This window comes from Bacillus rossius, chromosome 7, assembly GCF_032445375.1.
Source record: "Bacillus rossius redtenbacheri isolate Brsri chromosome 7, Brsri_v3, whole genome shotgun sequence".
Taxonomy (NCBI): domain Eukaryota; kingdom Metazoa; phylum Arthropoda; class Insecta; order Phasmatodea; family Bacillidae; genus Bacillus; species Bacillus rossius.
In genome coordinates this window covers 6,095,158-6,121,446 of record NC_086335.1, presented here as the reverse complement: position 1 = coordinate 6,121,446, position 26,289 = coordinate 6,095,158, and the positions used below count along the sequence as shown (strand labels likewise).

At 42.1% G+C, this 26,289-nt stretch overlaps 1 protein-coding gene and 1 long non-coding RNA gene across 2 annotated transcripts in view; one reads left to right on the top strand and one right to left on the bottom strand.

Moving 5' to 3' along the window:
* The window catches only part of LOC134533655 (uncharacterized), a 34,974-nt gene extending 19,833 nt beyond the window's left edge, over nt 1-15,141 (bottom strand). Inside the window, exon 1 of the long non-coding RNA XR_010075354.1 lies at nt 9,997-15,141. This is a non-coding gene — a long non-coding RNA (uncharacterized LOC134533655). The remainder of the gene's footprint in view (nt 1-9,996) is intronic.
* Nucleotides 1-26,289, top strand: part of LOC134533653 (116 kDa U5 small nuclear ribonucleoprotein component) — a 130,090-nt gene that overhangs the window by 25,414 nt on the left and 78,387 nt on the right. The window contains exons 3-5 of the mRNA XM_063371190.1: nt 7,564-7,784; nt 9,966-10,234; nt 17,657-17,781. Coding sequence (XP_063227260.1) covers nt 7,564-7,784; nt 9,966-10,234; nt 17,657-17,781 — 615 coding nt within the window. The remainder of the gene's footprint in view (nt 1-7,563; nt 7,785-9,965; nt 10,235-17,656; nt 17,782-26,289) is intronic.

Here is a 26,289-nt window from a genome sequence, read left to right as displayed (position 1 = left end):
TATTTGTAAAGAATAGGAGATTCATTTTGATTATATTTTTCTTGCGTTAAAGCATTGATTTTTTTTTTTTGTTTAAAGAAAAATTGTAGAATCGCGTGTTACAAACAAGGACAAGTGAAAATATTCTTTTAGAATATTCGGTTTTGTTCCATTTTTCGGTCATTGATAATATGCGTCCGTAATTTTAGCAGCAAACTGGAAACTTCGTATGATTTGAATTAATACTTAAAAGAGATATCGACGAGCTGTTTTAGTAACGGTAAGATTTATTTATCGATATATACCAAGAATTAAGTAACTTTATTGAAAATATTGTGTTTTGATAAGAATTGTTAATTATCGTCGAAGATTTCAACACTAAAATTCACGGAAGAACATGCAACGAAACTTTTATACTAGAACGAAGATCTGCCTAATTATGCTACCTTAATCGACGCAAAGAAGAACGGTTAAAATATCCTGAGGATTTGAGAGAGAGACAATTCAATTATTCAATCGACGACGACTGAACCACGTTAAAATAGGAAAGGCGCTGCAGTTTTGACGACACTAGCTAATAAGAAGACGTCTCGGGAGCCTAGCAGGAGGACAACCCAGCAGCCCGGTCCGCGAGAAGGACCGACTCGACGGCGCAAATTAAGAAGGAGGCGGCCCACGAGTCGAGCAGTAGAACAGCCCAGCAGTTTGGTACGAGAGGAGGACTGAGTCAACGACCTACCCGCTATCCAGAGCAGGAGAGCCAGCTACACGCGGATCGTCGCAGAGTCCTGGTCATCGAGGAAGTCAATACGTCTGTAGAGGCTATAACTGTCACTGAGGTCGGTTTTTTTTTTCAGTCCCCGTCCAGTCGTCGATTTGGAACGTTTCCCGTTTGTTGAATTTCACGAACATTATTTTTTTTATAAAAACATTGATTTTCGCCTGAAAGACTTACCAGCGTCATAATTTAAATCCAAGTCTGAATCTCTTGTTCTATAATTATTAGAATAACTAAACTAATTAATTTAAATTAACTCTCGGGATCCCAAGACTATTGAATAGTAAATATCTGTTTGGAATTCTTTCAGGGCATTAAATTTGATATAAACGTTAGTCTCTGATGTAGTAATGTTTCACCAACACTCAGTGGTCCACGCTCACCGAGTGCTTTCAATCCTGGCTTAATACATAATTTTACTTAATTTGAACTTACCACAACTTAACTTTCAACAGAAACATATAGAATTATTGAATCGTTTACATGATATAAAACAAATTGTTGATATATTTACACTACACTAACTTTGAATGAGTTTTTTTTTGTTTTGTTTTGAATTGGATAAACTTGTTACATACATACACAAAGAATTCCAAGCATTCTAGAATAAGTTAATAGTCTAGTAGGATAAAAATGTGATCAATGTATGTATAATAATAATTGTACCCTGCAACGGCTCTGCCGCACTCACATTAGGTCTAAAATACACCTACTTTAGTTACAGACGCAATTTTACTTTTATTTACGACACATATATAGTTACATTGATTTACCTTGATAATTTTAGCTGTTTGAACCAAGAACATATAATTCATTTTTTTTTTTAACCCTTTCCTGCCTGGCGGTACTTGTGAGTCCCACAATGTTTGAAGCCCCATAGAAATAGTGTGTGCATGTTTGAAACCACATGCTGACTGTCGGGACCTCTGGGTCCCTGTATAGCTCCGCTCTGCCAGTTGTCGAAGAAGTTCGATTGACAGCCAAGAGGTTGCAGCACTAAAACGGCAGCACTGCACCAGTCTGGAGCGCCCTTTTTTTTGTTTGTTGAGCTGGACATATGATAAATGCCTGTCAGGACTTAAAAGTCCCATCATTAAAAAAAATATTAAATATAAATAAAAAAATTTGAAAAAAAATTATGGCCTCCTTTTATGCCTACTTAAATATAAAAATGAAATAAAAATTACAAAATTCAATTTTTTTACATTTCTAGGCAGGAAAGGGTTAAACTGACGGAACTCGACGGTTGTGAAAATTTGTTAAAGAAACATAATCAATTTTTTTTAGCTTCACACACCCGTTGGTACGTCAATATGTGTCTTTCTGGTGATTATTGATGCAATATGTTAAAGGTGCCACTCTAATTGAACGGGCTTAGAGATCCTGCTCTACTATTTTCTGAGGACATGACCTCACCCACCTGACAGATAAAGAGAGTTCTGAGTGGGGTACAAAGCTTAATGCCTTACGTTAATAATACTGATCTGATGGTTGCTTTAGGTAAACTAATTAGGTTGAGCAAGTTATGTTGTTTGTTTCTGTGAGTTATATGCATAACATTCATTGCATCGTGAAATAGCAGCAACGTTCAGCGTTTGATGAAGGTTATTAAAAAAAATCTACAAACCTAATTCAGAAATTAATTATTTATGACAGGAAAACTTCAGATAGTCTTAACATCGAGAGTAACTTTTTTTGGGATTTAAACATTTTTTCAGCGCCCAGCAAAATTTTCTTTAAATGTTATGTTGTATGAGCAGTCTAGACCATAGCTTAATAATAAGAATTATTTATGTGTTAATATGTGTAGGTGCAATGTTGTGCAATCATTTGATACTGGGGCCGTAGTCTCTGATATTTAATGACTGAATTTTACTGCGTGCTTGGGTTTTATGGGCGCCACCGTGCCACGTGCACGGACCGATGTGAGACTCTTTCCCAGGGTCGTGACGTCGCCCATGTGAGGCGTGATTTTAATTTCCCCCTGAATACACCTAGCACGGATCCCTGCCCGCTCTCAGCGTCGGGCACGCTATTACCTACGCAGTGGGCTCTCAGGCATCCCACACACCGTCACACTCCACGTGGTCAAACAGATTTTAATAACAAAATAATACGTAGAATTTACACACCTGATTTATTTGGTTACTGCAACTTACACACATACATGGTTGAAACTGTTTAAAATGCTGGCGGCACGAATCGGTTTAGGGGCCACGTGGTCACATCTCAAATTACGTAGTAAATAGAAGAAAAGACCGTGACTGGTCGTAATACGATTAATTATGCAGTCCCCCGTCCGAGAGGAGCTCCGAGAACGAAAAGAAAACAATTTAGAAGGAATTACATTTACACAGAATTACTTAGCGGTGAAAACAAGCGGTGAGGTCCCCGATGTGCTGGCGCGTCTACTCTCGGTCGTTGATGGCGGTGGACTGGGCTGAGATCATGGCTCGGCTCGACTAACATGGCGTCCTCCCGCCGAAACAATTGCTGTTACAAGATATTTATGAATTCGTGCCACGGGAAACTAAAGTAACATGACAATAATGATTTAAAAATTACGTGACATTTTTTGAATAAAGAGAAAGGATTGTACAGATTATAATTATTAAGATTTAAATTTAATTATTGTCTGGCTTCGGGTTTCCTCGGGAATGTCCGGAAACGCTATTATATTTTGATACCTTATTTTAAATAAAAGTGCATAAAACCCTCCCGGCCGATCTGCAGTCACGTTGCACTTAGGGAATATAAAAACAAATAACACAATTATATTTACTTATGTTTTAGGGGTGCGGCGCACTGGCTGGACAGCGCCCTCTCGCTGGGCGAACACACACGCACGCACACGTACGCACGCGTAGGCGGGAGGTTTGAATGGAGGGTGGGTGGTGTTTGGGCGGTGGCATATTGGACTTATAAGGGGCCGCAGGCCCGGACGATGTCACATTAGAGGAATTTTTAATATCTATTTCATACATGTATGCAAGTTATGTACCAATGTGTTAATTGCTTGCTTAGTAAAATATAAATAATATGGTATCTAATCCTAATTAAAATTATAAATATCAAAGAATCAAAAAAGAAGCTTAGTAAATATTTTAATTTCACCTAAAAATAAAAATAGCAATAAACAAATATAAATCTTAACTCAAATAACCAAAATTTATAATTAACATCTATTGTATAACTGCGTATGCTGACACAAACATATACAATGTTATAAAGAATATCTAAATAAAAAATAACTTAATATTTAGTATTCAACACTGCATAATAATTATATAAATAAATAAAGCAAAATCCCGCATGTATATATTCCTGGTTTGAGCAGCATCGCCACAGAGGAGATAAGAACCAGAGGCGAAATCAGCTGTGCACACCTGAACTCGCCGTGTTGACACATCGTAGGCTAGCCGCCATTTTTGTGGCAAGTATAATTGTGGCGTTGGTATAGCGTTTTAAACTTTGGGATGCTGCAGAGATCAGTTTTATGAAAATGAATGAGGTTCGTAAACGTTTTGGAGCCACTTGGTGCTCGGCACCAAACTGTTCAAACAACAGTGGCCAACCTGAAAAAAGAAGCTTCTTCAGATTTCCTAGAGATGAAATACTGTAAGTAAAAATAACGTGTCAACCTAGTACCTGTAAGTTCTGCAATGTTGATTCCACAACTTTCAAAATGTGGCTGTTACTTTCCATCCATTTGTTATCTTAATTATCAGTAATATTTTAGAGTGTAATGTGGGTTTGTTAACTTATGCAGTAAACGAATATAGGAATAATCGCAATTAAAATTGGCCTGGCGTGTTAAAATAAAATAGTTGCTTATAGACCTATAAGTGTTCGAGTAAAACCATTAGAGTGCTTTAAAACATAAGTGATTGGCTAAAATTTTCATTTATATGTACTTTTTTCATGTGGGTACATAGGTTGAGTAATGATTTCATTAACATGAAACGTAATCAGTTCGGTTACCTAACCTGAGGCAAACCTAACCAAACATAATTTTAACGCAATAAACATTATCCCAATGTAATCTAACCTTATCATACTTAACAAATGAGGGTAAATGTTCCGTATTGCGTATCCAGGTGTATCTAGATATACCTTTGATCCTGATGGCATGATCCTGTACAACTGAACCTGTGGTACATTATGTTTTTTTTAGCAGTGGGGATGAGCGTAGCGCCAACGCATTTTACAGTGAGAAAGCTGATATAAAAAAATAAATTATTTGTAAGGTAAATTACATCAGGTTAAGTTAGTTCTTTAGTAAAAACAGGGATTTTTTTTTCAAGACTTTTGCACGAGAAGCTATTCCTGATATTTACTACTTATATAATTTGAATTTATTGCAACAGGTTGACTACCTACTGTCCTAGAACTAGGCCTAATACTTTTCATGCTTTACTAACTTAGGTACATACCAAAAGAAAGGAATTATAGTGTGCACGTCATTTGTGTATTTTTTTTTTTTTATATTTTAATATTTCTGGAGGATCAAATGCAACAAATTTGATATAGGTCTTCCCACTATTTTTTTTCTTGTATGCAGATATGGTCATGGATTTTGTGCTGTATAACCTCTGATTTCACGCAAATAAAATATTTCGTAAGTTGCCTATGCAAACACGCCGTCACACACGGACAAGTAGGCTCGTCACTTAATTAAACACGCTCTAACATAACAAAAAATCACCGTCTCATAATACTTCACCACTAGCCAATCTACGCATGAATCGTAACTGAATTCATTCGTTATGTATGGTCCACGCATTAAACCTTAATGGAAAATTGAATATAATTGTGTGTCGAGTAGAAATTTTACGGAATAATGATCCATACTTCACGAAAACGTAGCAACCAACATGTGTTTATGAGCAGCGCACACGCCACAAACATGGCGGCCAACTTTTCGACTGTCTGCTGTCGAGTTCGCCAAGATCAAAGAGACCGCGCCTCTATTTCGTCTCTGGTTCACTTATATACTCTGTGGCATCGCTGTACTTGTAAAGTAACTGTAAGGCAACGAACGTGGTTGAGGAAGCGGTGAAAGAGGGGAGGGGGGTGTGTTGCAGGACGAGGGGCAGGAGGAGGAGGAGGCAGCGCCCATGGCCGTGGTTGGTGGTTGAGGAGGCGGTGACAGAGGGGAGGGGTGTGTGTTGCAAGTCGAGGGGCAGGAGGAGGAGGAGGAGGCAGCGCCCATGGCCGTGGTTGGTGGTTGAGGAGGCGATGACAGAGGGGGGGGGTGTGTTGCAGGACGAGGGGCAGGAGGAGGAGGAGGCAGCGCCCATGGCCGTGGTTGGTGGTTGAGAAGGCGGTGACAGAGGGGGGGGGGTGTGTTGCAGGACGAGGGGCAGGAGGAGGAGGAGGCAGCGCCCATGGCCGTGGTTGGTGGTTGAGGAGGCGGTGACAGAGGGGGGGGGGGGGTGTGTTGCAGGACGAGGGGCAGGAGGAGGAAGAGGCAGCGCCCATGGCCGTGGTTGGTGGTTGAGGAGGCGGTGACAGAGGGGAGGGGTGTGTGTTGCAAGTCGAGGGGCAGGAGGAGGAGGAGGCAGCGCCCATGGCCGTGGTTGGTGGTTGAGGAGGCGATGACAGAGGGGGGGGGGGGGGGGTGTTGCAGGACGAGGGGCAGGAGGAGGAGGAGGCAGCGCCCATGGCCGTGGTTGGTGGTTGAGGAGGCGATGACAGAGTGGAGGGGTGTGTGTTGCAGGACGAGGGGCAGGAGGAGGAGGAGGCAGCGCCCATGGCCGTGGTTGGTGGTTGAGGAGGCGTTGACAGAGGGGGGGGGGGGGTGTGTTGCAGGACGAGGGGCAGGAGGAGGAAGAGGCAGCGCCCATGGCCGTGGTTGGTGGTTGAGGAGGCGGTGACAGAGTGGAGGGGTGTGTGTTGCAAGTCGAGGGGCAGGAGGAGGAAGAGGCAGCGCCCATGGCCGTGGTTGGTGGTTGAGGAGGTGATGACAGAGGGGGGGGGGGGTGTGTGTGTGTTGCAGGACGAGGAAGAGGCAGCGCCCATGGCCGTGGTTGGTGGTTGAGGAGGCGGTGACAGAGGGGAGGGGGGTGTGTTGCAGGACGAGGGGCAGGAGGAGGAGGAGGCAGCGCCCATGGCCGTGGTTGGTGGTTGAGGAGGTGATGACAGAGGGGGGGGGGGGGTGTGTGTTGCAGGACGAGGGGCAGGAGGAGGAGGAGGCAGCGCCCATGGCCGTGGTTGGTGGTTGAGGAGGCGTTGACAGAGGGGGGGGGGGGGTGTTGCAGGACGAGGGGCAGGAGGAGGAGGAGGAGGCAGCGCCCATGGCCGTGGTTGGTGGTTGAGGAGGCGTTGACAGAGGGGGGGGGGGGGTGTTGCAGGACGAGGGGCAGGAGGAGGAAGAGGCAGCGCCCATGGCCGTGGTTGGTGGTTGAGGAGGCGGTGACAGAGTGGAGGGGTGTGTGTTGCAGGACGAGGGGCAGGAGGAGGAGGAGGCAGCGCCCATGGCCGTGGTTGGTGGTTGAGGAGGAGATGACAGAGGGGGGGGGGGGGGGTGTTGCAGGACGAGGGGCAGGAGGAGGAGGAGGCAGCGCCCATGGCCGTGGTTGGTGGTTGAGGAGGCGTTGACAGAGGGGGGGGGGGGTGTTGCAGGACGAGGGGCAGGAGGAGGAAGAGGCAGCGCCCATGGCCGTGGTTGGTGGTTGAGGAGGCGGTGACAGAGTGGAGGGGTGTGTGTTGCAGGACGAGGGGCAGGAGGAGGAGGAGGCAGCGCCCATGGCCGTGGTTGGTGGTTGAGGAGGCGATGACAGAGGGGTGGGGGGGGTGTGTTGCAGGACGAGGAGCAGGAGGAGGAGGAGGCAGCGCCTATGGCCGTGGTGCTGCATGAGGACAAGCGTTACTACCCGGCCGCGCTGGAGGTGTACGGCCCGGAAGTGGAGACCATCGTGCAAGAGGAGGACAACCAGGCGCTAGCGGTGCCGCTGGTGGCGCCCGTCAAGAAAACCAAGTTCCAGCTGCGAGAGCAGCAGCTACCGGCCACCACCTACAGCATGGAGTGAGCGTTATTCACTCGACTCATTACACACTCATTACACACTTCACTTGGCTCTTTAGATGCGACCGCCTCTTGTCTCTCCATCTGCTCCACCCTTTACTTGGCTCTTTATATGCGTCCGTCTCTTTTCGCTTCATCTTTTAGATTCCCTACATGTTTCCTTACATGCAGCTGCCTTTTACTTACCATCACCTACACACTTCACTTGGCTCTTTAGATGCGACCGCTTCTTGTCTCTCCATCTGTTCCACCCTTCACATGGCTCGTTACATACAGCTGCCTCCGTTATCCCATTTACTACACCCATCCTTGTCTCTTCAAATGCGACCGCCTTTTGTCTTTCCATCTGTTCGACCCTTAACATGGCTCGTTACATGCAGCTGCCTCAATCTTTCCATCTGCTACACTATTCACTTAGTGCTTTAGTTGCGACCGCCTCTTGTCTCAACATCTGCTACACCCTTCACAATGCTCGTTACATGTAGTTGCCTCCGTCTTCCCATTTGTTCCACCCTTTACTTGACTCTCTAGATGCGAAAGCCATTATTCTCTTCATCTTCTCAACCCCTCACTTGGATCTTTCGATGCGACCGTCTCATTCCTCTTCATCTGTTCCACCCATGAAGCGGCTCTTAATATGCGACCGCCTCTTGTCTCTCTATCTGTTCGATCCTTAACATGGCTCGTTACTTGCAGCTGCCTCTATCTTTCCATCTGCTTTACCCTTCACTTGGCTGTTTAGATTCGACCGCAACTTGTCTCTCTATCTGTTTCCCCTTTACATGTCTCTTTATATGCGACTGCCTCTTGTCTACATTTCTTCCATCTATCACATGGCTTGTTTCATGCAGCTGCCTTTTTCTTCCTATCTGCTACACCCTTCTTTAGATTTGATTGCCTCTTGTCTCTCAAACTGTTCCATCCTTTACATTGCTCGTTACATGCAGCTGCATCTGTCTTCCCATCTGTTTCACCTTTCACTTGGCTCATTAGATGCGACCTCTTGTCTCTCCAACTGTTCCATCCTTCACATGGCTCGTTATATGCGGCTGCCTCCTACTTCCCATCTGCATCACACATAACCTTTTTTGTTTAATAAGGCTGCCTATGTCTTCCTGGCTGCTATCTGTTTACTTTTTACTTAATATTTGCACTATTAATTTATAACAAATAAATTGTCCACACAAATTTATTGCTCTTTCATAAGGTCCACACTATTCACTCTCTCCACTGGAGCTGGGCTCGACAGTGGTTCTCGCGACTGTTTCTCTCTTACCGCTCACCTCTGTTCCAACTCACTGCCTCGCACTACTCACTCGTCCTCCGCACATCCACCAGTCCCGGATGCTTCGTTCCCAAATTCAACTTGCACATAAAGCCCGTCATTTGTCATCCACCTTCGCTCACCTTTGGGGTCACTCGCCTCGGAGGTACCTCTCAGCCTCCTTCTGGGATGGTTTCACACTCCTTCGAAGTGTCTCATCATCAGGGTCATCTTGACACCAGAGGCTGTCACTTCACGCTGACGGGGCTCAGCGGAAATGGGGATGGAGAGGACTGGCGAGGCGCCGTTGCTTGTCAGATTAGGTGTATAGCAGTAATGGACTGCACCGCATCTACAGGCTAACAAGCAAGCAGCTGGCCTTATTTAGTGGCATTGCCCCTACCTTAAACCTGTTCGTATCAAATTGAAATTTCCTTAAATTGGTTCATATTTAGTAGTTTCAGCACTTCATATGGGTCTTCCCACGCTGCTTGAAGCTAATGGCATCTGCCTTTCCCTCGTTGCTGATTTTTACAGCCACACCAAATCGCCTCCTGGTAAACGGGAAGAAGTAATTTCCTGGGCATGTTTAGGGAAATAATCATTTTGAGTTATTCGGGAAAAACCGGGATTCCGCTTATCTCTACTTATTTCTACAACTGTTGTGTGTGAAGTAACACAATAAAAAGTGAAACATGTTTTGTTTTTATTTCAGTACTCTGTTACAATTGTACCAGAACAGTAAATTAAGGGGGTTGCTGCCAAAAGTTCTATGTATAATAAACATGCTAATACACTTTATATTCCATTTGTGTTCCTTATGTGGCACATCTCATAAATATTGGTTGGTATGTGTGATGATGGTCTGTTTGACAGAGGCTGGTGGAGTGAGCGAGGGGGTGGGTGGTATGACGCAGGTTCCTGGCGGACATGATGGACAACCATCACCTGATCCGCAGCGTAGCTCTCGTCGGACATCTGCACCACGGGAAGACGACGTTCGTGGATTGCCTGGTGCGCCAGACTCACCCGGGCCTTCGCGCCCCCGACGAGCGCCCGCTCCGGTACACCGACACCTTGTTCACGGAGCAGGAGCGAGGGGTGTCCATCAAGGCCATCCCGGTCACGCTGGTGCTGCAGGACGTGCGCAACAAGAGCTACCTGCTCAACGTGTTCGACACTCCAGGTGTGTGCCTCGGGCCTCTACTGTTCAGATGTGTAATTGCTCTAAATACTTTTATGTTATGTCGTCCCATTCTACCAACAATTAGCAAAAAAGTGTTAACACTAAAATTACAATAGCCTGATTGACACGACAGATACAGTGTGATTAAAGCAACAAAAGTGAAGTTATTTTCTAATCAATCACCACATTTCTCAGAGTAAAGCATCTCGAATGAAAGATGAGGCCTGCATTTTACTCTTTATCAATCGGCAGAAAATTAATTTTTGAGTCTCTTGACAGGAATATTTTTATAGTTACGAAAGTTTAAAAACATAGAATTCACTCTTTGTCACCCTAATAAAGGTACAATTCAGTATAATATATAAAATCGTTAGGATGTAGGGATTTTGTTGTCAATACTGGTATTATCTTGGTAATACTTACATATGTACGTCATATTGGAACAATAATTATCAAAAATTTTTTAAAATGCAGAATCTGGACATCTGCGAGCAGAGGTTTTTCAAGTCAAATCGAGTTCGAGTTGAGTTCCAGCAAAAAACTCTCGAGTTGAGTTGAGAGAGTTGCATTTTTCATATAGTCATTAAAATTTAATACAGTGAAACCTCGTTAATAAAATACCGGTTATTTCAAAGTTCGCGTTTATTCGAACACTTTTAATTCCCCTTCAGACTGGGATAGCATATTTAATGTCAATCAATACGGTTAATACGAAATATTCGTTATTATGTATTACGAAGTAACCTCACGTCCGCTCACGTAGTGTACTATTGTTTTATTATCGGATAAACCGAATGAAATTTTAGAACAAGAATCGCACACTTTAATCACGTGCACACAGCTTCACTATAATTCTGTTAACGGCAAATAATTTGTACGGTAAATGGTCTACAGTCAAACCTCTATCTATCAAACTCGCATGTATCGATTGTCCGTGTTTATCGTATACTTTGTACGGTCCCGGCAAAATTGCCATACAACTAAGGTTAAAAAAGTCCGCTTGTACCGATGTTTGAATTATCGTTTTGTCCGCATTGATCGTACAAAATATGTGGTCCCGTCACTATAAATGATAATAGATGATCGTTTAACCATAAAGATTTTGCAGAAATAACCATTTCTTAGAAAGAAACCATCATAAAAACAATAACGATAGTATACAGTAGTAAAAATCAACTTAAATCTGCAGCCAAGTAATGGAGCACGTAAATATGAAAAAAAGACAAATGAACAACAACTTATGAAGAAAAATGGATGATGTACCATAACTACAGTACAAACCCAATTGTTATCCTAAGATAATTACCATAAAAAGAACTAAAGATTCTTTGTCGATACCATAATTACTACAGAAGCACGATAGCTACCACATTTGCACTACAGTTACCGTAACAACCGAGATGTATATTTACCGTGACGGTAATGTATTTATTTATGACATATTAAAAATAAAGAACATTATTGAAAAATAGGATGTTAAATTTTTATATGTACGTTTGGCACATGTTGCAAAGAAATAATGCAATCTGAAAAAATGCAGTACTACTACGAAAAGCGAAAAGGGTAATCGTGGATTTTTAGGTTATGGCAGTCTCTCTCGTTTTTCAGTAATATCGCCCGAAAATTAACAAGCGTATCGGAAGTCGGCAGAAATGCCGATTCAACTAAATATTGGCAAAATCGGCTTCTTCAGTACAGCTCTACATTTGATGACATGAGTAAACATATTTCAGACTTCAGGATATTGAAAAAGACTTTAATTTCCATGTAGATTTATTGTGCGTATGTTTTTTTTTTTTTTGCAAGTGTAAATTGAATTAAGTAAAATACTACCATTTTTATTTATTTTTCATCTGATTTAACTTTAATGACAAGTAACTGATATATTTCTGACACTAATTTTGAGGTTGAAATATTTTTTAAAAATTCTTAGAGTGAAGTCCACATCTATTGAATGTCCGCATCTACTGAATTTTTTTGTTGGTCCCCTGAAAAACGATAGATAGAGGTTTGACTGTACTTCGAACAGCAAACATTTTACGACCACGTCTTGTTTTGTTAACAACCATATTTTTCATAGACAACGGAAAATAGTGCAGTGCTACAAACTGTAGAAAACACACTAGAATGAACGCGGCTATTTAAAGGAAATTGCTTTTATTGAAATTAATACCTTGATTAGAAAAATATTTATTTGCAAGATAAATTTCCCATTTAAAGAATTTTACACATTTTAAAAACAGAATACAAACAAGTAGAAGCCCACAATTACCTGAGAGTTACAATACAAAACCGTAACCACACGCCGCATGGGCTGTTCCAAGAACATGAACTGCTCTCGTTAGCTGCTGATGTTCCAACTGAATACCGCGTCCTCCAAGGTGAACATGCTGTCATACGGGACTCATGGTGCATAATGTTGGGTTGGTCACTCTTGACACTTTTTTTTATCTGTTTACTTTTGTTGAACTAACCAGCGTGCTGTAAAATGGCGAAGCGTAAACGGAACGAGTTATCTTTGTCAGCAAAAATGGAAATTTTAAGTAGCATCGACAATAGCGGTAAGTCTAAAACGGAAATCGCGAAAGCCTTCAACATACCGTTGTCGACTCTCTCGATGATAGTGAGCAAGAGTGAAAAATTAGAAGCAGCGTGCGCGAGTGGTAGTTGTACAAAGGGAAAAAAAAGTATGCGTGGTCCTCAACACAAGGAACTGGAAGATAAGCTACTGGAATGGTTTCAACAGATGCGGGATGGTAACATACCCATGTCCGGGCCAATGATCCAACAAAAGGCAGATTATTTTGCACTGACACTGAAAATTGATGACTTTAAGTGCAGTAATGGATGGTTGCAGCGATTCAAGGAGCGAAATAATTTGGTTTATAAAGCTGTTTGTGGAGAGAGTGCAGCTGTGGACAAAGATGCTGCACTTGATTGGCTAGGTTCTGTGCAGCCAGTTTTGAATAAATATGCGCCACGCGACATATTTAACATGGACGAAACCGGAATTTTTTATAACTTGCTTCCAAACAAGACATGGGCCTTCAGAGGAGAATCTTGTCATGGTGGCAGACATAGCAAGGCACGAATCACTGTTTTGTTGTGCTGCAACCAGGATGGTAGCACAAAGCTGAAACCTTTAGTAATTTCAAAGTCAATGAAACCTAGATGTTTCAAGGGTATTGATACTGCTCGACTGCCCTGTGATTATGAAGCAAATGAAAATGGATGGGTAACGAGTAAATTGTTCCAGTCGTGGCTAATCCAGTTTGACAGGAAGATGGCAACTCTGAACAGAAATGTTCTTCTATTGTTAGATCGTTGTGCAGCACATACAGCTCATGGGCTACAGCTGAATAATGTCACACTGATGTTCCTGCCAGCAAATACAACCAGCTTCATGCAACCACTGGACCAGGGCATCATTGCCACAGTCAAGAGGTTCTACAGGACACGTCTAGTGAAGTACCTCATTAGGCAGCTTGAGCTACAGAAGTCTTCTCAGCCAAGGTGGAATGTGTTGGATGCGATGAGGAACATTTCAATGGCTTGGGACAGTGTATCAACAGCAACAATCCAAAACTGTTTTGCCAAAAGTGGGTTTGGCAAAACAGATGAAAGTCCCGAAGATGATAGTTCAGACCTAGTGGAAGGCTGGGAAGAACTTCGGCAACATGGTGCTTCTGGCAACTTCAAAGATTATGTTCATGTTGATGATAATGTGTATACAAAAGCTGCACCACTGAATGAATGTGAAAGTGAGCTGGACAAAGTTGTTCCAGTTGTATGTGAGGATGGAGAAGAAGAAGAGAGTGATGATGTGGATGACGACGTTCACGAACTTCCAAGCAGAAATGAAGCTTCTTCAGCATTAATTGTCTTGGAAAATGTTCTGGCTGCTAGTGATGTAGACACTGATGTCTTGTCTTCCTTCGACAAACTTTGGAGTGCAGTAAAGAACATTTATGCAACTAAAAAAGTGCAGAAAAAAATCAATGAATTTTTCAAGCCTCTTTAATTCTCTATTTGACTAATTTTCAAGTAAAAAATCAATACTTGATTTTGTCGATTATTATTAATGTGAGCATATGCACCTGTTAATACAAACCTCGTTAATACAAACTGCAAAATTTTAGGTCCCTTCAGGTTTGTATTAAAGAGGTTTCACTGTATACCAAAATAATTCAATGAATCACAACTGCCATGTGTATTGTAAAATTTCCAAATTACAATCTTTTCTGAAAACTGCGAAGACTGAGATGATGTGATATCCATCTCACACTGAAAATGTTTTTCTTTCGCATCGTGAAACCTGAATTCTGCAAAATTCGTTACAACCTTACGAATGCTGAACGAAATAAAATTCAGGATAATTGCACCACATAACGCACTAATTCCGATAGATATCAGTATCCAATTGTTGGTATATATATATATATATATATATATATATATATATATATATATCAATCTGGTAGTCATTGTAGAGATATTCCAAACAAACTTTCCCAAAGTTCTTTCAAAACGTTCTTCAACTTCTATCAAAACGATTTTTATGTTAAGGAATTGAAAAAGTTAATAAAAGTTTCCGGTTCACTTTACAATGTTTAAAAATTCACTGTTGTCAACTTCTTTTCCAAAACATTTCTGATGTGCTAAAATAAAGATGCCATATTTACAGGAATTTAGTCCGTTGCTTTAAAAGCAATCTGGTACATTGGTTTAAGACCCAGTAATCCACTGGTTATTTATGTAAAAACAGCATTCATAATAGATTAAGGCAGAGTTCCCGTTTTTACGGATTTTATCTGTTTTCACGGATATTTTGGAGTTACACCGGATTAACGGATATGCACTTCGAATCACGAATATTTTAATTGACGAACGCACAAACATAAATATTTACTTACTGCTCCACTTCATAGATAACATGTCATCAAGAGACATTTCACTTTGCTACGTTGTTTCAGTTTTTTTAAGATGATAACAATTCACGCTCTACCTTTTATGTTTGGAAGTTTTTTTTTTATTCCACGGATGAAAGTATACCGTGCATTGTAATATCTATGACAGTTGTTTTAGACACCGTGTTCTGTTTCTCTCTTCTGCGCGATGGTGAGTTCGTGCGTGTAACGGAACACGCCCAGTAATATTTGTGCGTAGTGATATCTGTGACGGGTGTTACGCCCAGTAATATTTGTACGTAGTGATATCTGTGACGGGTGTTTTTACAGTCTGTGTTGTTATACCATGCAATCACGATTTCTATGATGGATTGACGGAGTGTTTACAGTTTGTTGTTATTTTTAAAGTAATTGTTACGTACAAAAAATTTGGCTTGCATCTTTGTGGAGATTGTAATTATTGAAAGAAATGGAAATAAAACGCAAGGCATCTCCAGATCGAACGCTGTATAAACAACGATATAAACGTGAATGGGAAGTAGAATTAAAGTGTCTGAAACCCGGTAAAACAGTCGCTGTTGTTTAGAAATGCCAATGTTGAATGCATTGTTGCACTGCCACAACAGGACCGAACATTTGGGGCTAGAATTCAAACCCACTGATGAGCTGAGAAAAAAAGCTAGGAACCTGAAGAAGTGAAGCAGTTGGAGTGTTCAGGCAAGAAATTCCTGCAAATACATCATAGTCTGTGTGTATATTTTTAAAGTGATTTTTGTGAGAACCTCATACTGGTACTTAACTGTTTACATGTAAACTTATCAGTTTTTTATATTATTATTTTAAAGTAGGCCTATGCAACTGGAATGAAGGAAAAGCTGATTTTTGAAGAAATATGCTTATAATACTTTGTTTTCTCCTGTCTCTTAGCTGCAAAAAAATGTTGGCGCAAATGAAAAACCTGTTTACATAAATTTTCTTTTTACAGGATTTTACAGGATTTTTTATGGTCTAATACAGGATTTTATAACCATTCTTGGTGGCATCCCTGGATTAAGGTTTAAAGGAAAGGGATATGAAACTGAATTTAATTTTGGCATTTACCTTACTAAATCTGTAGTTCATAGCCAGATGGTTTACTGTGGCACGTGGCACAAAACAGTGGGTTGTTTACAATGGCAAAGGAAGCTGCCTTGACCACACACAGTAACGTATACTAAACAAACTTCACACTATTCACTTTCAACTTTTATTGTTCAGTCTAACTTTTCTGATGGTTTTCTGTGAAATGCAGTACTTACTGCTGTCGCGTGGCACCTGGCTCTTCCAGAGTGGCCTTAAGCATCAATCCTCAGTTCCTGCCTGGGTAAGACTGGCGCGAGTACGCTCAGAATGGAGGTTCCTGAGAGGGGTAGGTGAGGTCTTGCCCTACCGTGGGATGCCCTGTAAGTGGCTCCCAGTGTCCCTCGTCTGATGCCTAGGTACTTACTTGCTGTGGTATTCCTCTCCCTGCAGTAGTAGGGCTGACTTACTTGCTCGCTCGCTGGCTGGCTGGCTGGCTGGCTGGCTGGCTGGCTGGCTGGCTGACTGGCTGGCTGGCTGGCTGGCTGGCTGGCTGGCTGACTGGCTGGCTGGCTGGCTGGCTCGCTCCCTCACCCCGAAAGGACACTCAGAGACGTGGTACGAGCTTTATTCTAACACTTAACTTTTATGCAGACAGTCTCCCTATACACTCTAAACTACTCCACGGACTTGGTTGTCGTACTCTGGATTGCTGCTGCTGACAAGGCGCGGCAGGCAGGCTGGGCTGCCAGTGAAAGCGCGGTAAGCAGGTTGTGTCACGGGGAGCAAGCTCTGCTGCGGGCGGTGCCTCTAGGACCCCACTTGCTTCCCTCGGCCAAGGCCCTGAGGGGCTGGGTGTGACGTCTGAAGGGAGGGGGTTCCAGGAATTCCAGCCGGCCTACGTGACTTGGACGGACCTCGGCCTAGAGGGAGAGGGGTAGGAGGGAGGAGGAGGGGGAGGCTGCGCGCGCACTCGGCTGGCCTGGCGAGAGAGGGGTAGGCGAGGGGTGGCGGCCGGTAGAAGTGTGCGCGCGCATTCGGGTGGTTGTCGGTCTTGGCAACCAAGGGCGCGGCAGTGGTCGCCCTGGCAACCGGCGATGGCTGTGGCTGGGCGGTGTCAGCTCGCACACGTGTTTATGAAGAGAGGGGCTGACGACTTCGTGATTACAGACGTGCGCGGCACGTCACTGTTGTAACGTAAATTGCTGTAAAGGCTTTTTTTTTAATTGGGAAAGGAAGGCATTAGTACTATAGGGGAAATAACGATGCAAGTAAAAAAATCATACTGATATAATACAAAAATCATTTTTTACGTACATTTGACTTAGAAGTGATGTTATGTTGCACATTTAAAGACAAATTTTTAAGTTTCCACTTCTGTTGACAGTCCCCATGTGTTACATGTGGGGTTGAAGGTGGTGGTCAGGCTGGGATGAGCAGCGTGTCTGGTGCGCAGGTCACGTGAACTTCTCGGACGAGGTGACGGCCGCGCAGAGGATCTGTGACGGAGTCGTGCTGTTCGTGGACGCGGCGGAAGGCGTGATGCTCAACACGGAGAGACTGCTGAAGCACGCAGTGCAGGTGACCTCCACAGCTTCACACCTGACCAACACAATAATTATTCCTATCAAACTTATTAAGTCATGTACGTGTTGGTAGAAATATAAAAAAAACTCTGTTATCAGGAGAGCAATATGAATAAGCTGGATATACATTATCAACAGAAGTCAATGCGACCACGTTAGTTTCTACCATGGTGAAGTAACCAAATAAAAATGATTCTAAGTGATTAGGATGAGGGATATTATAAACAAATATCATGCAAATTAGAAGAATTAAAAAAAATATATACTTATTTGCTTTTTTTTTTTACTAAACATCTTTCATTTACATCTAGATTGTTTGTTTGAAATATTTTGTGTGTTGCTTAACAATACCACCAAAGCCAATACTGTGCCATGCTAACACCATCATCTCTACTCGGAGTGTGAGGTTCTTTATTCTACTTATTGGTTTCTTCTTGCTAATGGGCTGAGACTTAAAAACTTTATAGCCTAGTCGAGCGAGTAGCTAAAGCTCGACGTGACTCGAAGGTAAAGTTTATTGTACTCAACAGGATGAGACTCTACAATCTTTTTTTTATAATGCTATACATATTTTACATGTGCAATGAGCATAAAATCGCGTACAGTTATTTTGCAGCATTTCACAGCTTATTTCATTTATACAATATTGTTATTAAACATTTTTGCCATGAATAATAATTTTTATGCACCTGAAATTTTATTGTGTTTATTTCTGTAGTAAAAACGTTTGGAATTACAGTGAAACCTCTATTTAACAAATCTCAAGGGACAAAAATTTGTTGTGTTTGTTGTAAAGGGGTTTGTTAAATGGAGGTTTCGCACAATATATTTCTAGTCATCATAAAGCTTCACATAAATGGCTAGAACTGTCTTTCTGACTGTTTAATACGATATGAGGAATTAAACATGAAAAAGTACATAAAATACACTTGTTTAATGGCCAACCATTTGATGCTTGGAAATTATCAATTACCATCCCCAGTAGGGGTGAGCCGATCACCACATTTGCCGATCATGCCGATGCCAGAAATGTGGTACCGATCATGCCAATTTTTTTGACCGATTAGTGCTATTTTAAGTTGGTTGAAAAATATGCTCCAAATTACTAAAGTTAAATAATTTTACTTGAAACTACTCATTACTGAATACCCTAAACAAATAGGTTACATATATTTATGTGACAAACTTTTGATTTAGACACTGATTATTAGTTGTTTTTCCCATAAACTAATCTGGAAATCCATTAATCCCTTTAACAAAATTTCATGGGGAAATAGCTCGGAAGCTATTAAAGTCTTTATAATACAAAAAAAAAGCCATAAGGATTATTTGTAATAGCAAGCAAAGAGATTCATGCAAACCACTTTTTAATAAACTATGTATTCTCCCATTGCCAAGTCAATATATCTTTTCAGTTTTAGTGTTTTTAAATAAAAATCTGAATATTTTTAAGCCAAATTCAGCAATACATCCATACGAAACTAAAAAATGTGATGACTTGCATATAACTCGGGCAAGAACTACTTTACAGCAGAAAGGCATATATAATACTGCTTTGAAGTTATTTAATAATCTTCCATTTACTTTAAAACAACTATGTAAAAGTAAAAGTAAAAATTTTAAATATAAATTAAAAGAATATCTCATCTCAAAAACATTTTATTCTGTTGATGAATTTTTAAATTGTATTGATAATCATAACTTGTGTGTTAACATCTGAATTGTGTGTGTGTGTGTGTGTGTGTGTGTGTGTATATATATATATATATATATATATATATATATATATATATATATATATATATATATATATATATATATATAAAAATAAATAATAGTTATGTTATGTGTATATTTGTGTGTTTATGTATAAAATATCTTTGTGTACGGACACCTTAATATTATATGTGTACAATACATGTATCCTATACCCCTTTAATTGTGATATGTGTATATAATCATGATATTGTTTATAACTTTTATCTTACTATGTTATGGATTTATTTTTTATTTTGTATTGTATTGTATATACTGACATGTTCTACACCATTGAGCAATTGCTCATTCATGGTCGACGGAATGTAACTATAAATAAATAAAATAAATATAACACACTGTTGACCAACTAATCATCATCGTCACACAATTCGGAAATGAATGTTTGTCTATTAATCCCTTTAGCAAAATCTATAACACACTGTTGACCAACTAATCATCGTCACACAATTTGAAAATGAATGTATATTTACATTTTTCCGCTTTTTGGCGCGATTTAAAATGCTTTCTGCTTGATATTAAGACGCAGTTCGAACTATATGCCAGCGTCCCAGGCTGACGTGGTATGGCCACTCACGTAAGGCTGTTCCAAACACCGCCACCGTTCGCCCAATCATCTGCTTGCTTTTGTATTTATCGGATGTCGCTGTTCCAAGCTGGCGTCAGTGCCCCGAGCGGTGTCTGTAAGCTTTAAAACTTCGCCTGTTTGTCTTATCTATCCAAACATTATGCCGGAAAGGAAAATAAACGCCGTAGTTTTATGTATTTTTACAGTAAATTTTTGAGTTTAACATTATAACGTGAGCGTGTGTAAGCTTTTGTTTGCTTTAGTCAAATATTGTAATAGGATAATATGGGAAACAGACAAAAGAAATGCGAGACATGTTTTTCAGCGAACCTGGTGGCGTGGACTGAACCTACGCTTTGGAAACGGCGGTAAAAGGCATTGAAGTGTGTTTGGTGTGATAAGATTATGGTTCTATTTGCGAATAAATAAACACATTATTATGTGAACAGTAATTCAGAATGGCCGGAAATATTTGTGCGGTGTTTGGCTGCAAAAATTACAACGTTACTAACTGCTCAAAGTCATTTTTCAGATTTCCAGCAGACCCAACATGACATACATATTTATATACTAGACAAAGTCTAGTATTTACATGTCCACCAAGAATTTATTTCCTGTATATCAACTTTACTATATTATGTAGTGTGTCTAAATAGAAATACTTCCAACGGAGATGCACTGGTTGAGTGATAACACTCGCTTCCCAAGGTGACTGGGAATTGATTCCCAGCACAGATATTTAACTAATTGGAAACATGGTGGACGTTTGCATTGCCTGGGGGTTTTATCGGGACACTCCCATTTTATTCACCATTCTTCAGGCTGGTGGGAACAACAGGTCTATCATTTGGGTACTTACACCTTGTCTCTTGCATGGAAACTAATATCGATTTACATTTTCATTTCCTAACATGAAAAGTACTGCCGTCAAATTAATATATGCTTATAATTAGGTATAAAATTTTGTAATTATTGTAAAGTGAGCCATTTCCCTTGTATACTGGCAAGCTATGCAGAGATCACCTTCAGATTAACTGAACTCAACCTAACCTAACAATATTAAAAACAGCAGTTCCAGAATCACACTGCTTTGATGGAGAATAAAACTTATCCGCTACAGCATCCATAGTGAACAAAAATGTGGCATGCCTTAGACTACTCTGGAATTAAGAAGGTTCTTGCTAATATACTACTGGTAGTAATTTATCTATTGCTAGACCATTTTTTTAATGTTAATAATAACAATATGTTAACACTTGCAGCTAGGTTTTGTCATAATTACACTTATCCTATACCTTAAGTCTGTTTTGTTAAATAGGGTGTCAACAGTTTTTGCCAATGACTATTGATGCTCAAAAGTCACTTCATATTTAACTATACAATTATGTATACAAAACTATAATAGTTATCAAAACTAATATTCTTTATTAATGTCTAGATCTTTCTTAAACAAACATGCAATGCTACACTTATAACCCCAGCCCAAAAAACATAACCTAACTCGGTGGTGACAACATAAGAACTTTTAATGATTTTAGTTTCTATGCACTTCTATAGCCTCCCGCTGTTTCCTTCTAATAATTCTCCCAATTTCAATATCACACTATCATCAAGTCTTCTAAACCTAATAAATAAATAAATATATATATGTGTATGTTTTCGGTTTAATTAAGGATTTTTATTTAAAATGCAGTCACATTTTCAGGTGAGAAGTTAATTTCATACATACAATTTACTTCCGTTACTAAAACTAGTTGTTCTTGTTTCCTTAAAAATAAAACAGCTGGAAAACCAATTAGATACTACCTACTACTTGTTCAGTTATTTTGATAGATTATATTTTGCACATAATTACATATCTATCTTTGACACATACCTTTAAATAAAGCCTGAGAACAGTTCTGTATGAATAATAGCCTTTAAATTTGTTTGAATTTCTAGTTTTGGTAAAAACAGCACTTAATTCTGTAAACATGTTGCCTTTAATATGCACGTAAAATTGAATTACGCGGGGCTTTCTTCAGTCCACGCCGCTAGAATGCGCTGCAGTCTGGTGTCTCGCACTTCGCCAATGCTAATTGGCCTGAGTTTCCCATATCCTATTACAATATTTGCTTTAGTGCATTTATGACTAATGTTCAGTGGCGGCCATGTTGCGGTGTTTGTTTACCAGTAACGAGTAAAAACACTGTGATTTCGTGTTTTAATACTAAATTTCATGTTTAAACCCTGTGTTATGGCGATCTCGCGTAAAAAATGTATTTTACGGTGATTTCGCGTTTATCGTCGTTTAATCGCGATCGCGAAAAGAACAGGCCCCTATGCATGACTTAATAAATGGTTTGGTGTGCTTTTGTTTACTCTTTTAACAAACATACTTTTCATGAATATATTTATTTTTTAAGAATAACTTTACTTAATATTTTTCTGCAGAAAAGATTAAAACACGTAAGTAACGTAAATGTTACTTAAAAACGTCAAGCAACAGTTCTGAAGCAAAATATATGTGGCGCTTTTGTGTTACGTAGAGATTTTTTTTTGTGTTCAGAAAGCGGTAATCGGCAAAAAGGATCGGCATGCATGAAGCCGATCATGCAAATGACAAAAATCGGCCGATCTTAATAATCGGCAATCGGCATCGGCTCACCCCTAATCCCCAGTGCTTCCTGGCATGCCTTTTCTTGTAAAATCGGCCCAGAGACGTTGATGTTAGATGCCCTAGCCTCCATTAACCAGTCAAAAAGTATCTTGTCCAGATCATCATTTTTACATACTTTCACACGTTTTCGATTTCTCCCTACCTAGAAGCGTTGTTTTCGATATGTTCCCGGTTGGATAATATGGTCGAAAGTGTAGACGCGGGATGTCGAAACGTTTAGATATACCACTTTTTTTTCCACATTCATCAACTGCATTTAAAATTTCTAATTTTATTTTAACGTCAATCTGTCGCCACTTTTTAGGATTAGAATTCATTTTACAGTAGTAACGTGTTGATTTACGTAACTACGTGTGGAAATAAATAAACAACAGTGAAAGCTGAAAAAAACGGAAATATAACTACACCATAGTTAAAAATATTTGCGTGTGCGCATCTTTAACTATAGAAACACAAAATATATTAGTTGTTCGTTTTGCCAGAGCGATGGTACGAGAGGTTTCCGCCACTAGCGCTAAATGTACCTGCCATTTTGATCAAAGTGTGGCATGTATACACGACGAGTGTTATCCATGATGCTTTGTTTATTTATTGTCTTCCGTGATGGTGCATATTATTTTAAGGTTATACGCACGTATTTTTAAGCAGTGAATGCAAAAAAATTAGTGGATGTCTTGTAGGAGATGTTTATTTTTGCGTGTTTTTCAAAAGCGGCAGTTCGTTGTAAAGGGAATGTCACTATTTCGGAACAAATAAAATTCGGTATTTAGAGGTTAAAACAGCATTGATCATATGGCGGTTCGGCAGGACCGAAATTTTATTTCGTTGCATGGGGTTTTCCGTAAAATAGAATATTCGTTAATGGAGGTTTTACTGTAATTGCATACTTTTCTTTCAGTGGTAGCAGCAGATTTTTAGCTAGTACTTGCTATCGCACTGGGTTGCTGAATTATAAAGATGTTATGTTGTGGGCGCCACCACGTGGTTCGTGGGCACGTGGACCCGGCGAGACTCTTTCTCCTGGTCGTGACGTCGCCCGTGTGGGGCGAGACACGCAACCCTATTTACCTACGGTGGCCCTAACACCCGCTCTCAGCGTCGTGTACGCTATCACCGTGAAACAATTATCCCAAGTGGGCTCTAGGCGTCCCACACGCCATACACTCCTTAAGGACACACGTGGTTAGAATGAAAAGATGGAGACTTCAATGCGCCCGAGTTTTATTCACTCCTTCCTCTTACATATTTACTTATTAAGCGGTTAAAAAGCCAACGGCATGAATCAGCTTAGAGGAGGGCCAGGTCACCTCGTGGCCTGACCTACGATTCGCAACGCAGTCGATTTCAAAAGTCCGTCTGAGCGGAAAAAATATTTATGTTAAAGAGTCTTCCACCCGGAGTAGGCCTCGAAGCGGTTAAAAGCGATTCAGAAAAATTATTACACGGCCGGATGCTAAATGATCAGTTCTTACCAAGTATTGAAGGCGACGAGGTACAGCACGCGTCCTACTCCGGGCGGTTCCAAGATTAGACTGCCTGGCTAGGGGATGTCATGGCGCCTCCTTCCGCTCCCGTTACCGTTAGCTGTTCAATTTACGTTTTTACTTACAATGAAATATGAATAAACATTTAGTAAACCAGTATTAATTAAGTTACTGCCTCTGCTCCTTCCACCTAATTAACAAAGCTAAATAAAAGAATTACAATAATGAAAAGTTAATTTGGTAGTTCTCTTAGCGGTCGCTTGTGGCGCTGTAACGTCTGTTTAGAAAAATGGACCTGCAAACATACGACCCTTGGGAATTAAAAGATAAAATAAAGGTTGACAATTCTTATTTAATAATTAGGATTTACGGGGAAGCCGCACCGACTCTAATTACTGGCCTCTTGTATGGCCGCAACACACACACTCACCTACACACGCTCGCCGTCGGCGGGACGTTTGAAATAGAGGGTGCTGGTGGGGGGAGAGGGGTGCTGCCGTGGACGGGTCACATCGGGCTTAGGAGGGGCGTAGCCCTGGACGACGTCAATTGCCCCCCCCTGAAGGAGCCCGATGTGACCGCTGCGCGTTGCGTCTGGGGTCGTCGTAACCACGGCGCGTGCTGACCCTGGTGACGTGGGTGGTGTTGCTGGAAGCGTGCCCTGGCTCCTCGCCCCCCCCGCCGTGTACAGCCCGCAACACTGGACTGCTGGTGCCGGCCGGCGTGATCGTAGGTTGTAGTGGTGCCCTACTGCGATTACCCCCGTGGCGTCCTCCCCTGTGGTCCTAGGGTTTGGCCCTGGTTCCGGCTCTTCAGGCTCCTCAATCACCACTCGGAACGTCGCGTTTGCTAGGGACATGTGCAGGGGCCATCTCGACCCCTCGTATCCTGCCTCCCCCGGCTCCTCTCCTCCGTCCTCCGGTTCCTCGATGATTGGGTGGGCCTCGTATTCTTCCCCCATCTCTTCCGTCCCCTCGTCCCGCGGTAATCCGTGGAAAGGCGTGAGCTGCTCCTCCCCGCTAGTGTCCTCGCCCCCCGGCGGCGTGGCGTCCCTGGTCGCCCGGACCGGTGACATGCCTCCCTCTTCCGGGAACCCCCGGACTTTGGTGTCGTCATGCCTGGAGGGGGTGGAGGAACTTGGGCCCCCTGCGACTCTTAGGTCCCCGCCGTCCGGATCCATGGCTTCGACCCCGTCGTCTGGTCGTTCGCTGTCTCCTCCCTCGGCCGCCATCCGCACCGCGTCGCGGTGGTATTTTGCCCTGCGGCCCGCCGGTAGCTTGACCATTACCGTGGCGGGGCCAATCACGTCCACGACCGGTACGGGGCCGATCCACTTCGGTGCCAGTCCGGCGCAGAAGTTTTTCCTGCTTGCTGACAGGGGGTGATGTCGGACGTACACCATCTGGCCCGGTTCGACACTGACGGGGGCCCTCGTCGTGCGCGGGGTTCTGCTCTCTACATGTTCTGCCTGGTTACGTCGCGCGGCTTCGCGGGATTCTTCTAGAACCCTGGTCCGCCTTTCGGGGCTGCCCGCCTCGTAGGCCGGGTCCCGCTCCTCAACATGGTATTGCCCTGGCAAGGGGAGATTTCGCCCCTGCACCAGTGTGGCTGGGGACTCACCGGTCACCCCGTTCACCCTGCGCCTTAGGCAGTAGAGCATTTCCGGAAGTAGCTGGTCCCACTGGGTATGGTCGTCCCCTACTCGTAGCCTCATTTGGGTTTTAAGGTCTTGGTTCCGCCTCTCCGTGGGGTTTGCGCGGGGGTGGTATAACGGGGTGGTATGCGGCCGAACCCTCCACTTCGTACATAGCTCTGCCCACTTGCGTCCGGAGAACTGGGTTGCATTATCCGTGAGTAGTACTCGCGGATATCCCCACCTGGGAAAGAACTCTGTTTCCAGGGCTTTCGCGATCGTCCCCGCCCTGCAGTTTGGCAGGGGGTAGGCCTCTACCCACCTCGTGAAACAATCCGTCACGACCAACAGGAACCGTTTGCCCCGGGGCGTACGTGGGTACG